Below are 24,050 nucleotides of genomic sequence, written 5' to 3'. Positions count from 1 at the left end.
GTGTTCATCATGGTACTACATTATAATAGTGAAAAATTGAAGACAATCTCAACTTCAGTCAAAAAATAGTGGGTTAACTGATTTTGGTTCATCCATCTGATGCAATAATATTAAACCTTTAAAAAATTATTTTGAGGACTACTTAATAACAAACAGAAATGCTATTGACATAATATTAGGTGAAAAATCAGGATACAAAACTATAAGTACAATGAGGTTCCAATCTGTGAATAGATAGGTGGGCAGAAAAAGTAAAACAGAAAAGAAATAAACTGAAATATCCTGGGTTTTAGTTGAGATCAATGGTTATGTTTTAAAGTTCTTCTTGTTAAAAGAACTGTATTGTCTGCCTTGCCTTCAATAAGCATGTATATTTAATCAGACCATAAAAATACCATTCTCTGAATACACATCTTTAATTTTTTAATTCTTCCCAATACCTTCAATAAAATTTATGCTCTCACTGCACTGTATCACTGCCTGTCCTCTCCATGTTAGAGCTCACCCCAAACTTCCAGGCCTGGCTGTCACAGCCGGCATCTCATGGTCTCAGCCTGCTTCCTGCTCGTGTCTCCGCAGCTACAAACACATTCTCCAGCCAAACTCGTCCCCAAGAGGTTTCCAAACCAGACTTGTGTTTTATGTCCCTGAGCCTAGCCTCAGATGATTCAGAAAAACAAATACACACACACACACACACACACACACACACACACACACACACACACACACACAGAGAGAAGGAGTACAAATATGGCAAAGTATTGATAATAATTTGGGAGCCAAGGTGAAGGGTATGCGTCTCCTAGATACTAATTTTGCAACTCTTCTGTAGTTGGACATTTTTAGAACTAAAAGTTGGGGGAAATAAAGGAGCAGTGTAATCTGGCCTTTAAAGGCATTGGCTCTGCTATGAAATGACCTTAGTTTAAATCCCAGCTCTACCATCAATTAATTGGGTGACAATGACCTCAGGCAAGTTACGTACTTCCTAGGTCTCAATTTCTTCATCAGTAAAATGGGGATAATGATAATCATCATGTATTTATTTCCCACCATTGCCTGGAGAATGGAATACATGAGTGTAAAGGGCTGGGTGAAGAATCTGGCCACCCTTGTTCGTTGTGAACGACTAGTATCAGTGTTCAATATAGAAATCAGATTCTTAACCATGAGGTTATCCGTAATGCTCTCTACCTTCCTAAACAACTCAACCCTGGATAGCTAAGTAAAGTGCTGTGGCTTGGGAATCTTTTGCTTATGGGATTCTCTTTCTGCCACTGGCACAGAGCAGGGAGAAGGCAGCGCCGTTTCCCGCCAGCATCCACATCTCCAGGCCCTGGCACAGTGCCTGGCACAGAGGAGGCAGCCAGTAAGTGCAAAAACCCCCATATGAGGAACTTGAAGGGTTCAAGTTGCACTTTAAAGAAAGTTCATCTCATCAGACACAAGCTTGTAACCTTGCTGATGCAGCCACTCTATTTCCATGGGCTTCCTGGATGAGGCATCACCTTGATAAATTAGCTGTGGATATAAGCATCCTGCAGTTGGCATGGAAATGCAATTTAATTTCCAATTAAGCCTGATTTCTGGGCCGAGGGATTTGCCTGCCTCACACTGAGAGAATTATTCCAGCCAGACCTATTGTTGTCAATGTTGGTGGTTCTCGAATGAAGTGGACTATCATGGAAACTGGTCCTTTGGCCCTTGGACGGTTCAACCAGGTACTGCTTTTCCTCCAGAACTGAGTTTATACAAGTAGATTCAAGAAAGTTCAAAGCAAAGACAGTCTGTGGCAGAAATTTTTAAGACAGAACACAGCTAGAAACAGATTGAAAGGGAGAGAGATGCAAGATGGTCCTCAGTGACGCTCACAAGAAAGGGAAGTGAGAAGTTGTGCATGAGAAAAGAGGGGTGCTGGGAAGCTCTCTGAGCCCAGACAGAGAAGAATCTGTATAATCAGAGGAAGGAGACACGTTTGCTCAAATGGAGAGTGAACATTTGCCGAGCATCTTTTATACACCCGACACTGTGCTGAGCGCTTCACGTTTAGTATCGCACTGAGTCATCACAAGCGCCCTATAAAACAAAAGATGTTATGCTCATTTTCCAGTTGAGGAAACGGAGTCTCAGGGAGAGTAAATAAACTGCCCAGGGTCACAGACAAGCCAGATTCGAACTCTCACTTTTCTGAGCTTTCTTCCTTGCAGGCCCCCTCTCCAAACACAAATGAAACATGTAGTTTAGAACCAGAAGAATAAGGTTACACTAAGCTGAAACTTACCTCCCCCAAAATTTAAGAATAAGAAAAAGGCTTTTAAAACGTGTTCTGAGAGAGAGAGTAAAAACAACTGACTCAGTAAATATAATCGAGTTTGCTTGGGGCACGTGATCTGGTGGAGGGGCACCTGACACCTGTTTCTGTTTGGGTTTCCCATCTTCCCCACAAGGTGAAAGACTGGACGTGATGGTCCAGCATGGCTAAGAGGCTCGCAGGTGCTCAGAAGGCTCAGGCTACTCCAAACCAATGAGGTTCTGGCTTGTGGCTCAGAAAATTTCAGTTCCAGGAGTTGGAAAGAACCAACGGAGGGCATATAAAACGGTGTTTAAAGACACATATATATGAGATGTTTCCAAGACTACCACTTGCATGGCCAACAGAGTCACAGAAAAATTAGTTAGATACCAAGAAAGTGTCACATAATTCAATTTTTATTAATGATTGCAAAAGAAAATCCTAAAGCTATGTATAAATAAGCATGCTGTCAACTCCTGGACGCATCCTAGAATGGGCTATTGAACCAGTGGTTTGGGAACACTTGGGAAAAAAAAGCAGGGTTGACCGAGAGAAGTGTGGGATCCCTGAGAAAGGGACAAGTCAGCCCAGCCTCTCTTCCATTCTGCTTTCTAATAGAGAGACCAGGTCAGGGATTGATGTGGCCATAGCATGCCTTCTTGGTGCCAGGTATTTCATGGGCTGTGGGCTGGGTGATCACAGCGTCAGGCAGATTGTAGCCAACCTCATCTGCCTGTCCATCTTGGCAGTTTCCCCATCAGAATCTTTGCAGAGCTTTTTCAGATGCGTATGGTTGGGCCTCAGTCCACATCTGTGGACTCTTCAGAGGTGTGGCTCCAGGGAACCATTTGAGAGCCTCGGCTCCATGGGAAGGTATATAGAGGCACTTAAAAAGCTCTCAGTACTGAACTTGCCCTGCTGGGAATTTTCCATTTTTGATATGGGGCAGAGATTAAGGGGCAGGATGGACGGTGGTTAGAGAGTAGAGCCCGAAGCCATACTGTTCAGGTTTGAATCCCAGCTCTGCTATTTACTAACTGCTATTTACTGACTTCTGACCTGCGGCGAGTTAAATCTCTGTGCTTTCGTTGCCTCATCTATGAAGTGGAGATCGTAATAATAGCCTAAAGGATATTGTTAGGGTTAAATGGACCTTACATGTAAGGGTTTAGCCCGGATCCTGGCCTACAGTGCTCAACAGATGTTAACTCTTATTATTATTGCGGATGATAGATTCTTGTTCCGGATGTAATTTGCTAAATACATCCACAAATGGAAGTAGCTACCTCCCAGTACAGTGAGTTATTTGTCAAAAGAGATGTTGACAAAGGGGAATGTTATAGGGAGGGTTCAAGCACCAGATCAGAAAGTGAAGAAGCACTAGATGATCTTTAAAGAACTACTGACCCTCAGAGAATATGAGTTTGCATTTGAATATAAGAAATCAAAGGAGTGTCGAAAAGTAGAGGCTCCAGAATTGACAGACGAGGGCTCAGGGCAACAGTCTCACTGGGAGTGGAGAGAGAAGATGAGTCTTAAAGCTGCAGATGCTAAGTAAACCCCTGTTTTTCTTTTATGTGTATCGAGGGAGGTTGGTGTGAGATGCGGGAGATTATGGGAGATTGAAGTCTCTCTAATTGAGGCGGAAGGTGCAAGCTTTGGGATGAATCACCACCTTGGTCCAACATTCAGTTGGAGTTGATTGCTTTGCATTTATATACATCTCTTCCCCAACCTCCTTAGCATTTAAGGAAGTTGGCTGATGAGCACAGGCTTGATATGAGTGAGAAGGGAGAGTTGTGGAAATCTAGGAAGATGCTGAATTCTGTATTTGAATTGACGTGACGAAGTTCCAGGAAAGCACCTGTGGATAGGAAGATAGTCCATAAACTAACCCACCTGTGGAAGAGACAACCCGGAACCAGGAGAGATGGGGAAAATGGACGCTCTCCTCCTGACCCCCAGTGGGAATCTGATGAAACTTAGAGGAGGGTTTTGCATGTGCACAGGGCATGGCTGGGAAGAGCAGGGGGACCCTGTCTGTCTCTGGACTCACCAGGCCAGCAGTTCTGAAACTATCTGGTCTCAGAATCCTTCTACAATCTTAAAATATGTTGGGACTCCAAAGAGATTTGGTTTATATGGGTTATATTAACTAATGTTTACCATTTAGAAATGAAAACTCAGAATGTTTCATTTAAATGAATTTATTTTAAAATAACAATGGTATACCCATTACATGTTAACAAAAAGACCATATTTTTATGAGAAATAATTACATTTTCAAAAAAATTATTAAGAAAAGTAACACTGTTTTCCCTTTTTGCAAATCTCTTTTTTGTCTGGCTCAGTAGAAGACTGCTGGCTTCTCATGTCTGCATTCAGTCTTTTGTGATATCACATGTCACATAAGCTCTGAAAAATTCCACGTATGCTGGTGAGAGAATGAGAGCAAAAAAAGCAAGTAGTATCTAAATAGTATTATAAAAAGAGTTTTGACCTTGCAGTCCTCCACTTTGAGAACCATTACCCTAGAGTGTAGTGAATTTCTTCATGTCTTCCTGATTTTCCTTTGGTCTTACTCTTTTCCCTACGTGTGAAAGGGCAGTGGCTGGTGAGGTATAAGACAGCTGCACTTTGTTCAAACAGTATCTTTGCAAATATTTCATATAATTCAAATTCCCCCAACTGCAAAAGGCATTGACTATTCTTATGCACCAGCCTGTATTGCCAATTAGTAATAGAGTGATGCAGTCTACATTCCACACACCCAAGGAGTTTTGAAATTAGGAAGAATTTTAGATGAATTGTTGATGGGGGTCGGGGAGGCTGGCATCATTTCAGGAAGTCACAAAAATTGAGATTTTATTAATATTTTTACATCGCATTACTTTGAATTTGCATAAATTACATTCTTCGCTGTGGAGAAGGAAGCCCTTGATAGTGGTAGGGGAGGAGGGAGGAGGAGCGTCAAGAAGATGATCAGCTCCTTGAAGGCAGGCACTCTCTGCCCCTCCTCCTCCCCTTGCCGCTGACCTCCACCAGGCGATCTGAGTTGGGGGGTTGCAGGGAGCGATCCAGGTGCACCTCTTCAGGTGTGAGTCACTGGCTCAGGAGAGAAAAAGCAAAAACAGTGGAAGCACTAGACTTCATTAGCAGAGTGATTTTTTTAAGAACTGATGAGGGCTCTCTGCTCCCAGGCAGCCATTATTCCAAAACCATTTTCCTCCGTGTCTAACTCCATCATGCTTAAATGCCCATTATGTCACTCTCGTCTTGGCCACGAAGTTCTGTGAGCAACAGGCAGGTATGGGATTTGATAGAAGTGGGCCAAATTCATTGACAGGAGGACGGCATTTTCTCAAGCAAATGAAGATCATTGTTAATAATGCATGGAGCAGTGGGGTGGGCATCCCCAGGTACTTTTTGCTAGAAGGTCATGGCCTTTTCCCCTGCAGGGGCTGTTTGGATAATCTGAGTTTCTGTGTATTTCAGCCCCAAATGCAGGTGCATGGAAAGCATATGCAAAAGAAGCCCTATAAATGAGACTCATGATGGGGACTTTTTTCTTCTTGTAGATTCCCATGCAGTTGTAAGAAATAACACAGACAGGTCCCATGTACCCTTTACCTAATTTCCCCCAAAGAACTATAGGACAGTATCACAACTGGGACTTTCTAGACTCACAGGGCTCTTGAGAAGTCCCTGACCTCAGAAGGAAGAAACTCCAGGGAATGGTGTGCTACCTCCCCTTGGAAGGATTGTCTTCAGTAAGAACCTGGAGGATGTGAAGCTGCATCAGGGATCCCTGGCTGCAAGTGACAGAAGTTGGTGCAGATTCCAGGTGCTCCCCCAGATCCCTGACTTACATGAGGACACCACGGGGTTCCCGGGATGCAAAACTGTTCCTTACCTGGCCCCCGGGTCTTTGGGTGGATGGGTCCCTCAGCCCTTCAGCTGAATCAGCTCAAATACTGTGGTTGACAGGTCAGGCTCTGGAATCACCCAGCCCAAGGCTTGATTCCCAGTTCCTCACTTACTATATGGTTGACCTTGGCCAATGATCTCTTAGAGCCTCAGTTTCTCATAATATCTTATATAGCACTTACCACGTGCCAGTCGTTATTCTAGGAACATTACGCAATAACTCATTTAATATCAACAACCCCCAAAAGGGAAATATTATTATTAGTTCCTGTTTTGCAAGCGAGGAAATTGAGGCACAGAGAGGTTATTTGCCCAAAGTCACCCAGCTAGAGAATAACAGGTTTGGGTATTTGAAGCCAGGCAGTATGCATTACAAGTCCACATATATAAACCACTGTCTTATTTTGCTTCTCCTTATCTGTGAGGTGGGTTCAGTAGGGCCTCACTGAATTTTTACAAGGCAAACTGCTTAGCACTCTTCCTGGCATGGAATAAATAAGCACCAATAAATGCTAGTTAACATTATTGTTGGTATAATTTCTTCTGGAAGTTTCTGAGTATTCATTACTTGTTACTGTTATAACAACAGCTTCCATTTTGACCACCTACTATGTGTCAAACCTTCATTAGCCCTCCCAACTACCCTAAAGGGGGAGTCTCTCTTTTATAGATGAAACAAGTGAGAATCAGGGGGATGCAATCTGGCGGAAGTGGAGATAGGATTCAGCCCCAGGGGCTGCACCTGGAATCACAGCTCCGGGAGGAGCTTCAGGGACACCAGCCTAACTTCATGTCCAGCTCAGGACTGGAACTGACCAAAAAGTCATTGATTCATTCCAAAAAGCCCAGTGACAGGACCCTGGTTCTGTACACCATTGGCTCTCATGCTCCAGCACAGGTCCCCTGCAGCCATTGTTAGAACACAAAGTGCTGTCCATATCCTCGGGACCCCACGCAACCACTCCCCACCGCACCGCCTTGGGGTTTCTGGTTCAGTAGGGCTGGGCTGAGGGCCTGAGAATGTGCATTTCTCACAAGCCTCCATAGAATGTTGATATTGCTGGTCCGGGGACCACACTTTGAGAATGACTGCTCTAGGTCAAGTTTTTGGAGTGGTAATGGTAGAGATGACAGCTTCCCCTAATTATCCCCTTTCCAAGACTGAGAAGGACTTCCCCTGCAAGGCCAGTGCCTTGTATTTATCTGCACTGTAAATCATAAATCCCCATCTCTGCGGTTACCTGCTCTCCATACAGGGTTCTTAAACTTGTGTGTTCTCAAAAACCTGTCTCTGATTGGAGCTGAACCCCTTCCCTAGGCCACTTGCATCTGCTTGGTGATGGGGAGCTCACCCTTTCAAACTTCCTTCGAAAGTAACATCTACTGTTACTTTTCTGATTAAAAACAAACACAATGAAACCAAACCTTCCTAGTGTTGAAAAATTTAGAAATGTACCAAAAATAAAAAGAGGGAAGAAAGTTACAGTTAACCACCATCCCACTGTTACTACTTTGATGTATTTTAGTATTATTTCCTTATAGTCTCTTGTTATTTTTTATATATTTGGTTTTTTTAAGTTGAGGTATAATTGATACATAAGATTATATTAGTTTTCAAGTTTGTAACATGATGATTCGATATCTGTAGTATGTGTTGCAAAATCATCACCACAATAAGCCTAGTTAAGATCCATCTCCCCACAGTGACAGTTTTTATTCTTGTGATGAGAGCTTTTAAGATCTACTCTCTTAGCCACTTTCAAATACGCAATAAAGTATTATTAACTATGGTCACCACGCTGTACGTTATATCCCCATGGCTTTAAGACCAGAAGTTTGTACCTATATTTGTTACTATTGGTATAAAAATGTATATAGCTCTGAGAATCCTGAAAACAAGCGATGTTCTAAGTGTGCTCTGTCCATGAGGGCTGCTGTTGTTTTCAGAGTGGAATTCAAAGAAGGAACAGAGGTTTCCCAGGGATGGCTTCCTGGGTGGGACCAGCAGGTCTTTGATCCAACTGCCAGGACACAGGCACAGAAGTCAGAATCACTGTCATCAGTGCAGTGGACAGTGGCACAGTAGGAAAGAAGTCTGAGTCAGTTGAGCGGGGACAGGGAAAGGCGAGCCGTCACTGGTTGGCCTTGCATTCTCCCGGGTCCGGGGAAGCCATTGTACCTTCTTGAGCAGGAAATGACTTAACAAAGAGATTTCCCAAAGACCATCCATGCAGCAGAAGACAGAGTGTATTGGAGGGGGGAGGGTGGGAAGGCCGGGGGAGGAGGCGTGGGGACACAAGTGAGGAGTAGCCCGGGGACCCATCCAGCCCCTGGTGGCCCGAGCAGTGAGGTGGTGTGGATGGGGCTACTTCTGGGCTGCCAGGATGGAGAGGGACTGGTTGATCTTCACCATGACGATAACGAGGAGGCCACCGGTCAGCAGGAAGGTGGGCCAGAAGAGGGAGAAGAGGAGGGTCTGGGGACCGTAGAGGCGCTGGTACAGGACACTCGTCTCATTCTCCCGAGTCGTGGAGAAGCAGTGGAAAACCTGGCGCTGGTGGAATTTGGCTCTAACCTCCTCCACATCGGCCCGGGCCGTCTGGTAGTTGTCCAGGCTGCCCGGGATGTAGGAGCACTGCAGGGAGAAGCAAGAGCACCCGTGGGGCTGGACATCCCTGCTTCTCAGCACCCGGCGCGGAATAAAGAAGAGCGTCAGCTTTGCAGTCAGGCCCCTGGGTGGGAGTCAAGACTGTCCAAAGCTTGGCAGGCTGCACGTGGCGTGGTTCTAGAAGGTGTGTACACAGTGTCGTTTGGGAGGGTGGTGGCCTTGGAGCTGCACACCTGGGGATAGGGGCCCCAGCTGGAGCCCTGGCTCTGCTCCCATTGGCTTCAGAACCTTAGGCAAATGGCTTACCATTCTGAGCCTTGATGTCTCCATCACTGAAATGGGTTAATAGCAATACCTTTTTCAAAGGAGTTTATTAAAGAACTTCAAACTTATCTGTCTAAGGAGACCAATGGGGGACACGGGCTGAGTGGGCTCTATATTTCGATTCAGGGCAGAGGTCATACACTCAGTTGTCTTCAAAGCTCAGGCAGGTAACGTCCACAGGTGAAGTAGGGGAGGGAATAAGATGACAGGTGCCAGCTGACAGTTGGTGTCAGGGGATGGGTGGTCCTGGTGAGATGGAGAGAGCCAGATGCATCTAGACTGGCAGTCATCACTCCATCTGGACAACTGATGCCATGCCATCAAGAAGACCTACGGTAGCCAGACCTCCAATATTTTAAGAGAAGCCGGAAAACAAGATTTTAATGTGGACTCTCACAATTTTAAAATATTGGTGAAAATTTGAATTGAAAACCCTTTGAGGTCTAACTCTGCAGTGAGCCAAACAAAAGATGTTGGCCAGCTGGTATTTGACACTGAGATTCAAAGGAAAGAGAGAATGCATTTAAAAGAGCTTTGTGCAGGCAGAGCCTGGGACACGTTTAATTCTGACACTGCTCATTGTGATTAGGAACTTTCCGGCCTGGGCAGATGAGGTCCAGATGGAAAGCTCCACAGAGAAGGCACAAAGTGGAGACCCTGGTTTTATCTCTGTTGCTTGCTGGGTGGTCTGAATGTTGCTTATGTGAGCCTCCGGCAGATGTTCTGCAAGGGTAGTCCCCCGCACGGCCTCCGCAGCTGACTACCTGAAGGGCTGGCCATAAGCACAGGCTCCCTACTCACTCTGAATGGCTGAGGGTGGGGCTCAGCAATGGGGTGATTCCTCCATGCACTAAAGTTTGAGGACCACTGCCCTCGTCCAATCACATCCAAGATCAAAACGAGTGACAGTGTTGAGCCTGCTTCTCCCCAGGCCTGGGTTGCTCCCTGTATTTAAATGAGGTCTTGCCCCAAAGCTGCCTGCCCTGACAGCATTCAGTCCAGCAGTACAGAGAATGGTTACATCACAGCTCTGACAGCCTGGGAAGTGGGAGAGCTGCATCCAGATGTAGATCCACGTCCCCAGCCAGTCAGGGAGCAGCTGAGGCTGCGGAGAAGCTGGCTCCTGAGGAATCTGGCATTCAGATTTGTTGGGTACTATAGGGTCCCAGTAGCAGGTGGATCCAGAATCCTGAGCTCAGAGGGCCTAGTCCTATCTCCCCAATGTCTCTGACTGTGACCTTTGGTAACCTAGCCCACTGAGCAAAGGTGTGGCGATGGAACCAGACAGGCCTGAGTTCAACCGCAAGTTCCAAGTTGTGTGACCTTGGCAAATGTCTCAACCTCGCTGAGCCTTGTAGATTGTGTTTATGAGGGTGCCTGCCTAGCAGAATTGTCATGGCGGTTAAACAAGATGATGCACGTTAAGCGCTTAGCTCAGAGCCCAGGACATAGTACGTGCTCAATAAATGGAAGATGCTATTAATAACAATAATAATATTGTGACTTAACTATGAAATTGCAACAATACTCCTTCTTTCCCTTAAGGAGGGGCCTATGGACAAGCTCCGAAGTGGGGACTTGTGCCCATCCTGGGGTCCCACTGTATTCTTTGCCAGCTTGGGATTACTCTAGATCCTTTATGTTCTCTAGACACTGGACAGGAGTTTACTCTGCAGAGCCAACCCCAGAGGCCTGGGGCCCACTTGCATCCTCTCTCCCCTGCCCTGGGTCCAGCTAACCATGAGTTGTCTAAAGGACCTTAAATGATCTAGCCTCTCCCCCAGGCCCTGCAATGTCACTGTCCTCAGCATAGACCGTGGGAAGGGGCTTAGAACCCCCCCAGGCTAAGTCTCATGGAAGAATCCAAGAGTGGGCTGGCGACACCCTTCCTCATAGTAGGGGTTGGGGGAGACAGCCTTGCCAGGCCTTTCACATGTGATTCCAGAAGACACCCAGCTGGCCTGGAGCACTGGCTCCTTGCACGGCAAGGGGCTGAACAAAGGTGGGAGGAACAGCTGGTGCACCAACCCAGCTGTTTGGCAAAACCATGAGGCCACTTCCACCGTCACGCCAGAGAGGCAACCTGCCATTGGCACCACTCCTGGTCGTGCCTGGATGCTATGGGATAAAAGATAGAATATCCAGTGACTGCCAGGGCTGTCCTTCCAAGGCCAGACAGAGGCATGTCTCACAGGCTGCTGACAGCCCATTAGGGAGAAGATCTGGCCTTTCGCTCCTCTGGCAGCCTCAGGACTGGGGTGGCAGCCTACAAACCAGCCTGTTCCCAGCCCCCATTGCACCAGTGATCACTTCTGCTTGTCTTTGAAAATTTGCTTCTTGATCCTTGAATAAATCAGGGGCCCCTGGATGCCAAAGAAGAGGCAGGGGTCCTGGGAGGAGCTGATTCAGGTGGGTTTGGAGGCTCTAGCTCCATCTGGCACCGCCGAGTCATGCTAGTGATGACAGAACAAGTCAGAGCACCTTGCACTGCCCAGACCCACTTCTCCATGACCCCCTAGCACTGTCAGTGATCCCACTGTCCCCCCAGGCACCCTCCCCCTTCCCATCCCATCAGCTGCCAAATTCTGACTGTCAACATCCATCCCTGCCCAAGCTGTCCCAGGTGTTTGCTGCGGCCCTCACCTCTCTCCCCAGTAACTGAACCCCACATTCCTCCACGTCACTCTGATCATGCTGCCAGGACCCCAAATCCTTTAAAGACTCCCAGCTGCTCACAGCAGTAATTCCCAAGGAACCTTGGAATCACCTGAAGAGCCCAGAGATTCTGCTTCAGTGGGTCTGGTGTGGGACCCTGGTTCTAAGTCCCCCAGATGCATCTAACCCACAGACAGAGGTGAGGAACCCCAGCTTCCCTGATCACATTTTAATTCCACAGTTTGGTAGTCCTTGGCAGGGAAGACAGGCACACAGCTTATACAGCACCAGAATATCATTAGTATTTCCCTTCTTTATGGTTTGCTTGAATTTAAATCCCTGGTAATCAGTAGAACCTTCCCCCAGGAAATGGTGGAGTCTATTAGGAGTTGCAAATGACTTTACTCCCTGTTAAAGCCAACACCACGAGCATTATTTGGTGTGAGGTTTTTCCAGGCAAAGCTCTGGCCTTTTGATGCAAATGCAAAGGAACTTCATGTGTTCCCAGCTCAGGTTGATGAGAGACCAGCCCTGGTGGAATCAGAGTCTCTTTCAAACTGTGTACCCAGTACGTCAACCCCGAGCCCAGAAGGCCTTGGCATTTGCTCTACGTATTTGCAGGGCTACACGGGGAAGACTAACCTGCCCATCTCATATGGTTGAACCAGTGTGTTTTCCTGTAAAATGGCAATTGTGGATAAGCTTAACCCTTCCTCCATCTTTCCTTCCCAGTTTCCTTCCTTATGCTGAATTGTTAAAGCTCAAAAAAAAAAAAAAAAAAAAAAATCCTGATTGAATATAAATGCCTAATCCCATTCTCTGTAAAATGGTTGCTTCATGTGCTTCCCTAACTGTGCTGTGTCAGGGAATGCTGGAATTCAACCTTCCCTCCTTCTCTCCTACTGTGTTGTGCTTGCTTTCACTCTCAGACACCCCTGAAGACTGTCCTTTTAGCAAAAAAAAAAAAAAATCAGAAAATTGTTTTCTGTAATTTTTTTTAATATGAGAGCTAATTACCTTCTATAACATGTAGTATTCTTCATTAAAGTTTTTCTTCTCTCAAAAAACAAAAAAAAACTACAAAAAAAACACCCCAGTTTAACTGTCCACTTTGGTAGTGTGGAGGGCTTCTGAGAACAGACCCTAGGCTACCTCTGAAACCTTTTCCCGCTACACCCCATCCTGTGGCATTGTCTGTGCTGGTGTTGGAATCTCTCTCTTACCCGGCCCTCCCTCCCCGTGCCTTGTTCTCTGCCTCCCCTTGATATGTATGTCCCCTGCCGCATATTTCTGTGTAACCTGTACCTGCCTGATTTTTAACCCAAATGCCTTTCTGATACCCTCACCTCAATGTGCTAGGAAATGTCACTCCCTCCTTTAATGCCCAGAATTTTTTTGGTTCCTCCCTATGGCACTGATCCCTCTCTACTAGGTGTTATTTCACGTATGAGCTCTTTCCTCTTGAACCCGAAGCCCCTAACACAGGAAGTGCTCAGCGATGGCTGAATGAAAGAGCAAGTGAATGAGTGAATGAAAATGGGCCAACTTGTGTTTCCTATAGAGAGGGCTACAATGGTGGATTTGGGATGGGGGGCTGTTGAGAGGCAGTGATGGGAACATCTCCCAAGTGTTGGCCTCCAAAGGTTGCTACAAACCTGGGCCTCTGGTTTCCTAGAGTTGCAGGTGGGAGTCACAGGGGTTCCTCTCTGTGGGGTCAGCTCTGGGTCTGGCCTCTCACGTGACTCACTTTACAGGATGAAGCAAGACCATTAACAGCTTCTTTGTCGTGCCTGCTATCCACCCAGCATCGAGCCTGGCGCATCATATACAGTCCCTGACTTCATAACAGCGCTTCAACAAATGTAGAAACTGAGGCTTAGAGGGGCCGCGTTGGCTGCTCCCACCACACAGCTGGTTAGTGGCAGGTCTGTCTGACTCCAATGCAGAAGAGCTAAGTCTGTCTCGACCTCATACCAGCTGTGGCCCCTGGTCAAGTGGGTTTATCTTTCCCGGCCTCTGCTCTCCAGAGCGGGGATAGGGAACCAGCTAGGGACAGGCGCACACGCCTGCCGGGGGTAAGGGGATGTGTACCTCGCCCCCCGGTCAGTACCTGCTGGTTCCGGTCCCGAGTGTCCTCTGTGTGGTACAGCACGGCCCACCGGCCCACGGATGACACATTGACCCACAGGCACGGGTACTGGGGCACTCTCTTGCCCTCCAGCTCCTCCTGGTCCCTGATGTTGGTCTCAATCAGGTGACACATGGATTCCTGGGTCCACACGCTGGGGAGATGGTGCACACACATACACATCTCAGAACCTGGATGGCACAGATTGCCCAGTGTGAACCCCTTTAGAGAGACCCAGGGCCGAGACCCTCAGCATCTGGCACTAAAGGAGCGTGACCCCAGAGTCCCTGGGCCCCGGGGAGGAATCGTAGAATCCGAATATCACCGCTTTTGGGCCTTTTGGACAACATCTGCATAAGTGGTTCCGGCCCTGGCTGCTCACCCAATACCCTGGGGAGCTTGTGAAGATTGTCATGGCCAAACCACACCCCAGAACAAGTGAATCAGAATCTCTAAGGTAGGTGGGCTCCAGGCCCTGGTGTGTTTTTAAAACTCCTCACAGTGATTCTGATGGGCAGCCCGACCTCAGACTCCTTATCCACAACATCTTCCTCTTGTAGAGGGCGGCAGAGAAGTTCAGAAAGGTCGAGTGACTTTCCCAAGGCCACACAGGACCTGAAGCCAGGTATGGATGGCTTCAGAATCTGTGCCCTTTCCTTTAAAAAGAGTAGATGGAGGAGGGGCTTGATTTGTCTCCCGAGTTGAGAAGATGACGGGGATGGTGCTTAACCCGGAGAAAACGTGTTGGAGGCACGTGGCTGCTCTGAGCGGTGCCTTGCTCGGTAAGATTCCGGCCTGAAATGGCTCCAGTGCTGGAAAAAGTGGGGCAGGAGCAGGCCCGGCAGAGGATGACAGGCTCAACAACACACCAGTGAATCGATTGTGACTCATCTCCCATTTACCAGGCAGGAGACACATTGCCAGACTGAGGGGGCTGCCAGCCGTTGGAACGTGGCCAGAGGCAAGGGTCTGAGACTTACCCTAAGATCAGGCTGAGAGAACTGAGCATATTTGTTCCCATTAGAACATGGATCAGGGCTTCCCTGGTGGCGCAGTGGTTGAGAGTCTGCCTGCCAATGCAGGGGACACGGGTTCGAGCCCTGGTCTGGGAGGATCCCACATGCCGCGGAGCAACTAGGCCCGTGAGCCACAACTACTGAGCCTGCGCGTCTGGAGCCTGTGCTCCGTAACAAGAGAGGCCGCGATAGTGAGAGGCCCGCGCACCGCGATGAAGAGTGGCCCCCACTTGCCGCAACTAGAGAAAGCCCTCGCACAGAAACGAAGACCCAACACAGCCATAAATAAAATAAATAAATAAACATAGAATAATCATTTTTAAAAAAAGAAAAAAAGAACATGGATCAGGGACTTCACAGCTTTTCCTTTAAAAGCTCAAGTTGTTGACATGTCAGGCAGCAAAGGCATGGGACATTCTCTGAGATTCCAGAGCAGAGCTCCAGGGGAACAGTTTTTTGGCTCAGTGTAGACACTCCCTACTTATCAGAAAGGCCCCCAAATGAAATGGTGTATACAGTTGAGGTAGTGAGCTCCCCATCACTTGAGATATTCAACAGGAAGATAGGTACCCACTTGACTCAGAGGTTTGTGAAAGAGAGCCAAAATGCAGATGAGCTACAAAATTCTGTGACTCTCTGATTCCTCCTGGGATCAGACTCACACTGGGGCATTTGCTCTGATCCTTGGCTGTTTCTTTCTTTCTTTTTTTTTTTTTTTTTTATTTTTATTTTTGGCTGCGTCGGGTCATAGTTGTGGCATGCGGTCTTCTCTCTAGTTGAGACACGTGACATTCTCTCTAGTTGTGGTGCGTGGGCTTTTCTCTAGTTGTGGCGTGCGGGTTTTCTCTCTCTAGTTGTGGCATGCGGGCTTAGTTGCCCTGCCGTATGTGGGATCTTAGTTCCCCGACCAGGGATCGAACCCACGTCCCCTGTATTGGAAGGCAGATTCTTAACGACTGGACCACCAGGGAAGAGGTGTTGGTCTCCTTCGCTGTTTTTTTGTGAGAAGGGCCTCCTGCATCTTTTACGCCCAAGTTCCAGAACTCCAGACATGCAGGGCCCAGTCCGGCCTACCCTCCCTGCACTTGAACCCTTGACCCTAAGAACGAGGATTGTCCAGACCTTCCTGCCTGGTGTGAGGGTCAAGGGGAAGGGTAAGAAGAAGCCTGGGGTTCCTTGCAGACCAGACCCTTAGGGGAGAGGCCGGAGGATGGGGCCAGGCTGGGAGGGTTCGGTACCTTTTCTGGTAGAGGGGCAGCACGGTCGTGCCGAGGATGTAGTAGGTGATGACGGCGCACGCCACCATGGCCACACCCAGGCAAAGGGCTCGGGTCTCTCCCCGCTTCTGGGCCATCACCAACTTCTTCCCCATGTCCACAAGGGACAGCAGTCATTTCTAGGACCACAGAGGCAAACAGACGTGAGATCAGCACAGGTGACAGGTAAACCACAGAAGGGAAGACAGGTGAGAGAAGAAGGTGGTCAAATATCAACATCATCTTTACTTTTATACGGAGCTTGGCAACCTCAGAGAGCTTTTTTGACCCCATGTAAGCCTCCCCCCAGCTCTGAGAGGCAAGTACTATCATCCCCATTCTACAGATGAAGGACCTGTGGCTCAGAGAGGTAAAGTGACTGGCCCAAGGTCACACAGTGTGTGACAGGCTCAGTAGTGGCCCCCAAGATACACATGTTCTCAGCCCCAGGATCTGTGGTTGTTACTTTACATGGCAAAGATTTTCAATTAAGGATCTTGAGATGGGGAGATTATCCTAGATTATCCACGTAGACCTAAATGTAACTGCAAGGATCCTTATAGGAAGGAGGTGGAGGGAGATTAGACACAAAAGAGGAGAGGGCGCTATGACCGGGGCGGCTGAGATTGGAGTGATGTGGCCACGTGCCAGGGAGCGCGGGCTGCCACCAGAGGCTGGAAGAGGCAAGGAATTACGGATTGGCCCCTACAGCCTCTGAAGGAAGTACAGCCCCGCTGACACCTTGATTTAGCCTTGCCAACATCTTGCTGATTTTAAACTTCTGGCTTCCGGAACTGTGTGTATGTAAATTTCTGTTGTTTGGGGCCACCAAGTTTGTGGTACCTTGTTACGGCACCGATAGGAAACTAATACTGGAGATAAACTAATATCCTCCCTGCAGAAGTGGACCGTCCGTGCTCTTTCTCCTAGGATACTTGTCTTAGAACAGCTTGGAGCATTTCACAGTTCTGCCAAAACAGTCCCACAGCAGGGCCGGCTGGGCAGGGGCAGCATGCAGAGAAGGGGCAGCAGGACCCCCAGAGGACAGCCATAGGCACTGGGGTGGCAGGAGGTGTCTCCACTACTGGGACCCTGTAAGAGCCTCCTCCTTGCTCCAAGCAAGGGCAGGAGGCATTACGTGGCCTCAGCAGCTGCTCTCTTATACGGAGGACTTGAGCCGCCCTGGGCCAAAGCAGATTGCAGGGGAGTGACTGGCAACTTCCTCCCTTCCGCCTTCTTGGGCCGGAAGCCCCTCGTTTTTCTTCTGGGAATCTGCTTCTCCCCAGGGCAAGCAGGGCCCCTCCCTCCCCTGCTGGGCGCACTGAACACCCTCCAGGAGTGTCACTCTTGCCACCCGTGTGCCGCCTGGAGCCAGAGGTTCCTGGCTTCTGTCCTTGTATGGCTTTCCCATCCCTCTGTGCATTGCCTCACAGCCTGTGGTAAATTCCTGTGCTGGTGTTTTGTTTGTTGTTGAAGGTAGCAGTTCTACCAAAGATACAGGGGCCATGGGGCCTTTCTCTGTAATCCCTGTTGTAGGGGAAATTTTATCCAGACATCAGGAAGGAATTTATTCTCCCCACCAGGTCCCTAAAGTAATAAACCTAATATTTTTATGAATTAGTGAGTATCCAGGAGATAGGCATTATTAGTCCAAAGGGATTTTTCAGCAAAGTGCTTTATTTTCTACTCAGGCTTCTCTCCTAACTATTGGACTGTTTCAAGTGTCCAATCAGAGATGCTTGACCCCCCTGTCCTCCCCACTCCAGCTGTTCCGCCTCCCCTAGTGTCCTAAAGAGGAGATTCCAGGGTCAGATACCAAGGTTACAGCCCTGTCACTCCCTCCAAGATGATTGACTCCCTCACCCAATGATGACTTTTCCTTCCACATTTGGGGCACGGAGAAGTGGGGTTTCCCTGCATTCTAACAGACATTACAAACTCACAAGGGAAAAAATGTTCCCTTGACAAAGAAAGATGTTCTGTTCAATTCTCTTCCGTCCTATTACTTCTGTCCTTCTGTCTCTCCGTCTTGTGGGAGTGGGACAGCCCACATCATTGTTTACCTGTTGCCAGTTTAACAAGCCCATCCACGTTTTTGCAGGTAAAGGAACGCAGCCACCTGAGGATGGGCTAAAAGCCCACATGGCCTGCTTCCCCAGGACTGTCTACGGTCACTGGCGCCTGGCCCCAGCCCCAGGACTGTGGAACACAAGTCTCTGGGGCCAACAAGGAATCTTGCCTTAGAGGGAGGACCTAGGCTGAGTGCTCACAACAAAACCAGTCCTTCCCTGGGAGAGTCGGGGCATCCTTGAAGGGGGGAGGCCTGCTCTGCCTTCCTGGCTAATCAGGCCCCAGGGGCACTGGCCCTTCTGCTGCACAGCTTCTGGTATCCTCCCAGCCCCTGGGCACTCCCGAGGCTGGGGAAGGCAGGACCCTGTGCTACCAGGTCTGAGAACTCAGGAGGAAAAGAGATGGGAGGCTCCCTGTCACAGAACAGTCTGGAATCTGCCACTCGTTCAGATCCCACCTGTCTGCAATGCTCTGGTGAGACTGTGGCCCACACTGAAGGAGTAGGCTTCAGAGTTTTGATAAATCCTCCTGAGACCACGCAGGATAAAAGAATGGGGAGAGGATATGGATGCAGATATGGTCATAGGATACAACATCCACAGTGAGAGCCTTCAGACAGGAGGAAGGTTGGGAGCTGCTGACATCCCCTGAGGTCTGGACAAGAAGAAATGGGTTGCAGCTGTAAAAGGAGGGATTTCAGTTAGACTCTAAGAAGACTATCTCAGTTTTGAGAATTGCTAAATATCTCTGGACTTTGGGGATATAGCTTCCCATTTAGAAAAGTCACTAGAGGTCTGGGGTGGATTTAGGAAAGACAAAGAAAGGCCAAGCAAGACAGGATTTTGGAGGGTCCTGTGTGACCTGGTATTTGGGTTGACCTCCTTTTCCTTAAGAGGACAGGGCATAGAGGACAGTGTTTAAGGGTCTGGTGGAGTGAGGGACAGGGGGTGTTTTGAGGTCATCAGACATGGGATCAAATCCTGGCTTTGCTACTTAGCAACCTTGTGACTGTAAAATGAGTATGATAGTACATGCTTCCAAGAGTTCTGACAAAGAGCAAATGATGTACCAAACATCATGTTTATCACAGTGCCTGGCCCAACGCAAGCCCTCCATAAATACTAACTCTTACTATTAACAAAGAAAACCCTGAAGGTTTGGATCAGAAGTTCCCAGTGCTCTTGCTGGGCCTGTTTCTGCCCTACCCCCTCCCCTGGTGACAAGTGCCAGGACTGGTCCTGATCTCCAGGCTGCCGCTCTCTGGCTGCTCTGGGAGCTGAGACCTGAGGGCCAGAGCGCTGAGTTACTACAGTGACTGGGCCATGGAGCGCCCACCCCTACCCTTGGCCCCCCGAAGGCCACCAGACCACGGGTCCAGCAGTTCTAGTCCCGAGTGACACAATATCCGCTCCTCTGGAGCCCAGAATCCTGATGGACAGCCCCTCGAGGGAGGGAGTTCCCACTGCCAGCCTCCCTCCACGAAGATCTCCCCCCCAGCCCCAGTCTCTGGAGAAGTCACTTCCCCAGTGCCCTTGAACTTGGTACTCACAGTCTCCCCGGTGCCCTGTGAGTCTTCGGCAGACACTTTTCTGCCTGGCCCCCAGCCCCCACCCCAAAAGAGGCCGCCTGAGCTCCAGCAGGAAGTTTGGGCTCCCAGTCCGTCTCTGGGGAAGCGGCCTTTGGTTCCCATCTGAGACGAGCCTCCATGCCCAAACATGGTCAAGTCTGAGCACACAGCCCCAGGACACAAACTCGGGAGAGCAGGTACCCAGCCCAGAGGAGGGCAGCTGTTACCCAGGCCCCTGCACCTGCAGTTCCCAGAGTCTAGTGGAAAACAGATTTTGCAAAACAGACAGCAAAACTGAGAAGTCAGGAAAGACCATCTGGATATATTTGGAGACATTTCTTCTTCACTCAGTCTCTTCTCTGAGCTGGCAGAGAAGCCAGGAATAGAAAATGAGTTTCTTTTTGTTGACATGGGGGAGGGAGGAGGAGTTGAAGCTCTGAGGGGTTGGGCTTGTCAGCCGCTGAGGGGCTGGCATTTTCCCGCTAGAGCAACCAAAAATCCTTAGCCTTTGGCGTTTGTGTGCTGTGTGACCCTGGGCAGGTCACAGCACCTCTCTGAACCTCAATGTTCCCATCTGTGCTCTTGGGATTTTAAAATCTTACTTTGTTCAGGGTAGTGATGAGGGTTAGAGATGGTGGAGATTTGGGGCAGGGGAAAAGAAACTCACCTTTTAAAGACCAACCAAGCAAAAGCTGGGAGCAGTGAGAGATTGACCACCGCTTCCAGCCAGCCATGTCCAGGAATAGCTTTCTTGGCCCTATGGCCTCCCAGAGACTGTCAAACTGTACCTTTTGGGCTCACGGGCAGAGACTTGTTCCCATCAATAGGAAAGACAAGCAGCAGGGTTTGCAGGCAAAACCATGCTTCCCTGCACTTCTTCATCCTTAAAGTGGTTCTTGTAAGGATTAAAAAGCAGCGACAAAAACAAACCCCGTGTATTGGGCCTTCCCTAAGCATCAGGCATGATGCGGGTGGCTAGCATGTCTCTGCCCCACACTTTACGTGATGGTCAGTTGAAGAAACTGAATCTGAGGCTCAGAGGCCTTAAGTTACTGGTCCACAGTTACCCTGCTCTAAGGGCAGGAGCCAGATTCAAAGCTGGCTCTTTCAGATTGCAGAGCCGGGGCTCTCTCTACTGAGCCTGGTGTTTCTCTAAAATATAAAAGCTCACCTCGGTTATACAGACACCTGCCACCTGAGGTTCTGGCGGTCACCTGAGTGCCCCCAGCTCCTGGGGGGGGTGTGAGCACAGCCCAGCCATGCCTGCTGAATGTGTCCTAGCCCCTCCCTCACTCCTGCCTCGGCTGCTATGAGGCAGTCAGCCCAGCAGGCCATGAAATGAGAGCGGTGTTCAGGCCGCTACGTACTCTCCAGCACTTAGCCCCCTTCCCCTGCCCCTTTCCTAACTGAATCCTATTAACAGTAGAGTAAATCGTCTATATAATGGGCATCACAGCAAAGGGGGTCTCTTAAGGCCTCAGACCTTACGGATAGTGCATTGTCAATGAAGGACACAGGGCCTGGAACGCATCCCCAGAGGAGTGATTTTCCAAGATGGTCCTTGGCCCCCACCCCCCCCCCCACCCCCCCGGGAGCCAGAAGATTCCTGCCCATGAACTCATGCAAAAATGCCGGTCCTTCCTTCTGCTACCCTGGGGGAGAGACACAGATGGCCCTTCATATGACTAAAGGGCTACATTTAACCAACTAAATGAGGTGTTAAGGGTTATACGTTTGGAATTTATAAACAAACACTAGCATTCTTCCCAAGGTACTTTCCCCCCTGGAAGATAGGAACAGGCAGGGAAGGAGGGTGTGATCCTTCTGTTGCACCAAAGCTAACCCCTGCCAAAAGGCTTTGACATGCCTCGCTCGTGAGGGTATGTGAGTGGAAACCCTGGTCCCTGGTTGGCTGTGGGGTTTGTGTGGGACAGATGACTGTAGGTGGAAGGCAAGGAAATAATGATACTACAGCAATGAAGATTGGTACTTTGCACTGGCACAAAGGATAAGAGATCACAAAATCACTCCCCCAACTTCAACCTTCCAACAACCTCATAAGGTAATAAGCACTGCAGGCTCACAGTAATCCATTCAGGTAGAGATTTTTCTACCCATTTTATAGAGGGGGTTCACTGAGGTTCAGAGACGTTAAATACACTGCCCAAGGCAGGTTACTTTGCCTCTTTGGGATTCAGTTTGTCCATCTCTAGAATGGAGATACGTATAGGTAGCCCCTCAGTGTTTTTTGAGGAATAAGAGATCATCTGAGCTACCTGACACATAATGTGGCAGATTGCATTTTCCCAGGATGGCTACAGCAACACACATCCCATCCCATGTGCTCTTCTTTCATTGTGACATTGACCTTCCTCCATCAAGAAGGGGCATCTTTGTCCCCTCCCCCTCAACCTGGGAGAGCGTTGTAACTGTCTTGCGGATAGAATGTGGCGGAAGTGACACTGTGATTCCCAAGGCTAAGTCGTAAACCGTGGTACAGCTTTCACTGGGCACTCTCTCGCTGGACACTGTCCTTGGAGCCAGCCACCGTATTGTGAAGAAGCCAAGAGGCCCCATGTAGGTGGTCCACCTGACAGCCCCAGCTCAGTTCTCAGTTAGCAAACAGCACCTCCCAGGTATATAAGTGAAGGAGCCTGCAGATGACTCCAGCCCCCAGCCTTCAAGTCCCCCAGCTGAGGCCTCAGACATCAGCCACCATTCTGCACCCTCTATGAATTCCACATCCACAAAACACATGAGCAAATTAAATGGTTGTTTTATGCTCCTATGTTCTGGGAGGATTTGTTATGCAGCCATAGTAACTGGAACACGTTGTAAGTGATTTGGAAGGGGGACTGTTATTATTGCTGGTGACAGTGGTAATACAGAACCAGGATTAAAAAGCCTGAGATTGCTGTACGACATGTGATGGGGGAGCTTTAGAAATGCTCTGTACACTCTTCTATCAGGTTGTTCACTGCTGCACAAAAGGAGTAGAAGGGCAGTGATACAGGAGGGCATTTTCATCTATTAAGCATCTACTGTGTGCCAGGGCGTGATCCACATACATATGCAAAAACACATACACATATACATGCATATGTGTATGCATACACATACACATATACACACAAACACACATATGCATACACATATACACATGCACATACACATATGCATAATACACATATGCACGTGCATACATATGTGTGCACATATACACTGGTACGTGTGTACACATATACTTACACACGTGCATTCATACGCATGCACATATACACACATATGCATACACATAATGCAAACACATCCATGTGTATATACACACATATCCATATGTACATATATATGCCCATGTGCACGTGTTTGCATACACATGTGCATATACTATGCAATACACATATGTACATATATACATATCCACATGCATACACATACACACATATGCATATACAAAGACATATACGTATGCATATGCAGATAGACATAGACACACGCACACATATATATATATGCATATACATATACACATGTATGCATACACATACACAAATACATACACACATACATTCCTCTGGGCAATCCTCACAAGAGGTCTTCTTGTTTCTGTTATTCACCCAAGGTCACTCCCCTGGCATGTGATGTGATGGAGCGGATGTGCACCTGTGCTTGCTGGCTCCACAGCCCGTCCTTGTCCCTCCATGACTCTCCCAGATGCTGTTTTCAAGAGGACCAACATTTCTTTATGACGTCTGCTTCAGCTGCTTTACAAACCCCTTCTACATGGTCTATAGCCCTTTCTGGATTGTGTATCCACTTACTTATGTAAACCCTTTAGAATCAATATCTATTCTGTGCCGCCACTTGGGATAATAAGTCCCATAAATCAAACTGGCAACCCTTGTCCTGAGCCCCTGCTGAGGGTGTGTCACTGGCTGAGTGCTGCCGGGGGGAGGGTGTGAGTAGCTCTCAGCCCTAGATAAGCCATTTGCTCACAGACATTTGAGGGCCTGCTGTGCAGAGGCTGTGAATCTGTCACTGTGCTGACCTGTAGGTCAGATGTGGCCCTTTCCCCGCAGGGGAGCGAGGATGCATTTTTAACACGGCCAAAAATCACAACAGAAAAGATAAAATGACATGTTTTAAGGGAGAGAGAGTAATGAGGAGCAGAATAAATCACAACAAAAGATTTTTCAATCGACT

General features: G+C 48.3%; 1 protein-coding gene across 2 annotated transcripts; it reads right to left on the bottom strand.

The window, feature by feature from the left end:
- Positions 1-2,614: 2,614 nt before the first annotated feature.
- Positions 2,615-22,936, bottom strand: KCNMB1 (potassium calcium-activated channel subfamily M regulatory beta subunit 1). Of its 2 annotated transcripts, XM_082456601.1 has the most exons (4): positions 19,830-19,941; positions 16,193-16,350; positions 13,921-14,092; positions 2,615-8,858 (listed from the first exon to the last, which is right to left on the bottom strand). In XM_082456601.1, exons 2-4 carry the CDS (start codon positions 16,324-16,326, stop codon positions 8,589-8,591), a joined length of 576 nt encoding a protein of 191 aa, XP_082312727.1. In that variant the 5' UTR covers positions 16,327-16,350; positions 19,830-19,941; the 3' UTR covers positions 2,615-8,588. The 2 variants fall into 2 exon arrangements, with proteins under 2 accessions (XP_082312727.1, XP_082312726.1); XM_082456600.1 differs by lacking the exon at positions 16,193-16,350 and having other exon boundaries at positions 19,830-22,936.
- Between the last annotated feature and the right edge of the window lie 1,114 nt (positions 22,937-24,050).

This window comes from Balaenoptera physalus, assembly GCF_965194825.1.
Source record: "Balaenoptera physalus genome assembly, chromosome: 3".
NCBI classification, from domain to species: Eukaryota; Metazoa; Chordata; class Mammalia; order Artiodactyla; family Balaenopteridae; genus Balaenoptera; species Balaenoptera physalus.
The sequence above is the reverse complement of the archived record's forward strand: the minus strand, read 5'-3'. Positions and strand labels throughout refer to the sequence as shown.

Coding starts and splice junctions, on each gene's coding strand:
- KCNMB1 (XM_082456600.1), bottom strand. CDS start 19,987: ATGGAGGCTCGTCTCAGATGGGAACCAAAGGCCGCTTCCCCAGAGACG. Junction 14,093..19,829: donor CACAGGGCACCGGGGAGACT/GTGAGTACCAAG, acceptor CCATCTCCCCAG/CGTGTGGACCCAGGAATCCA. Junction 8,859..13,920: donor CTCGGGACCGGAACCAGCAG/GTACTGACCGGG, acceptor TTCTCCCTGCAG/TGCTCCTACATCCCGGGCAG.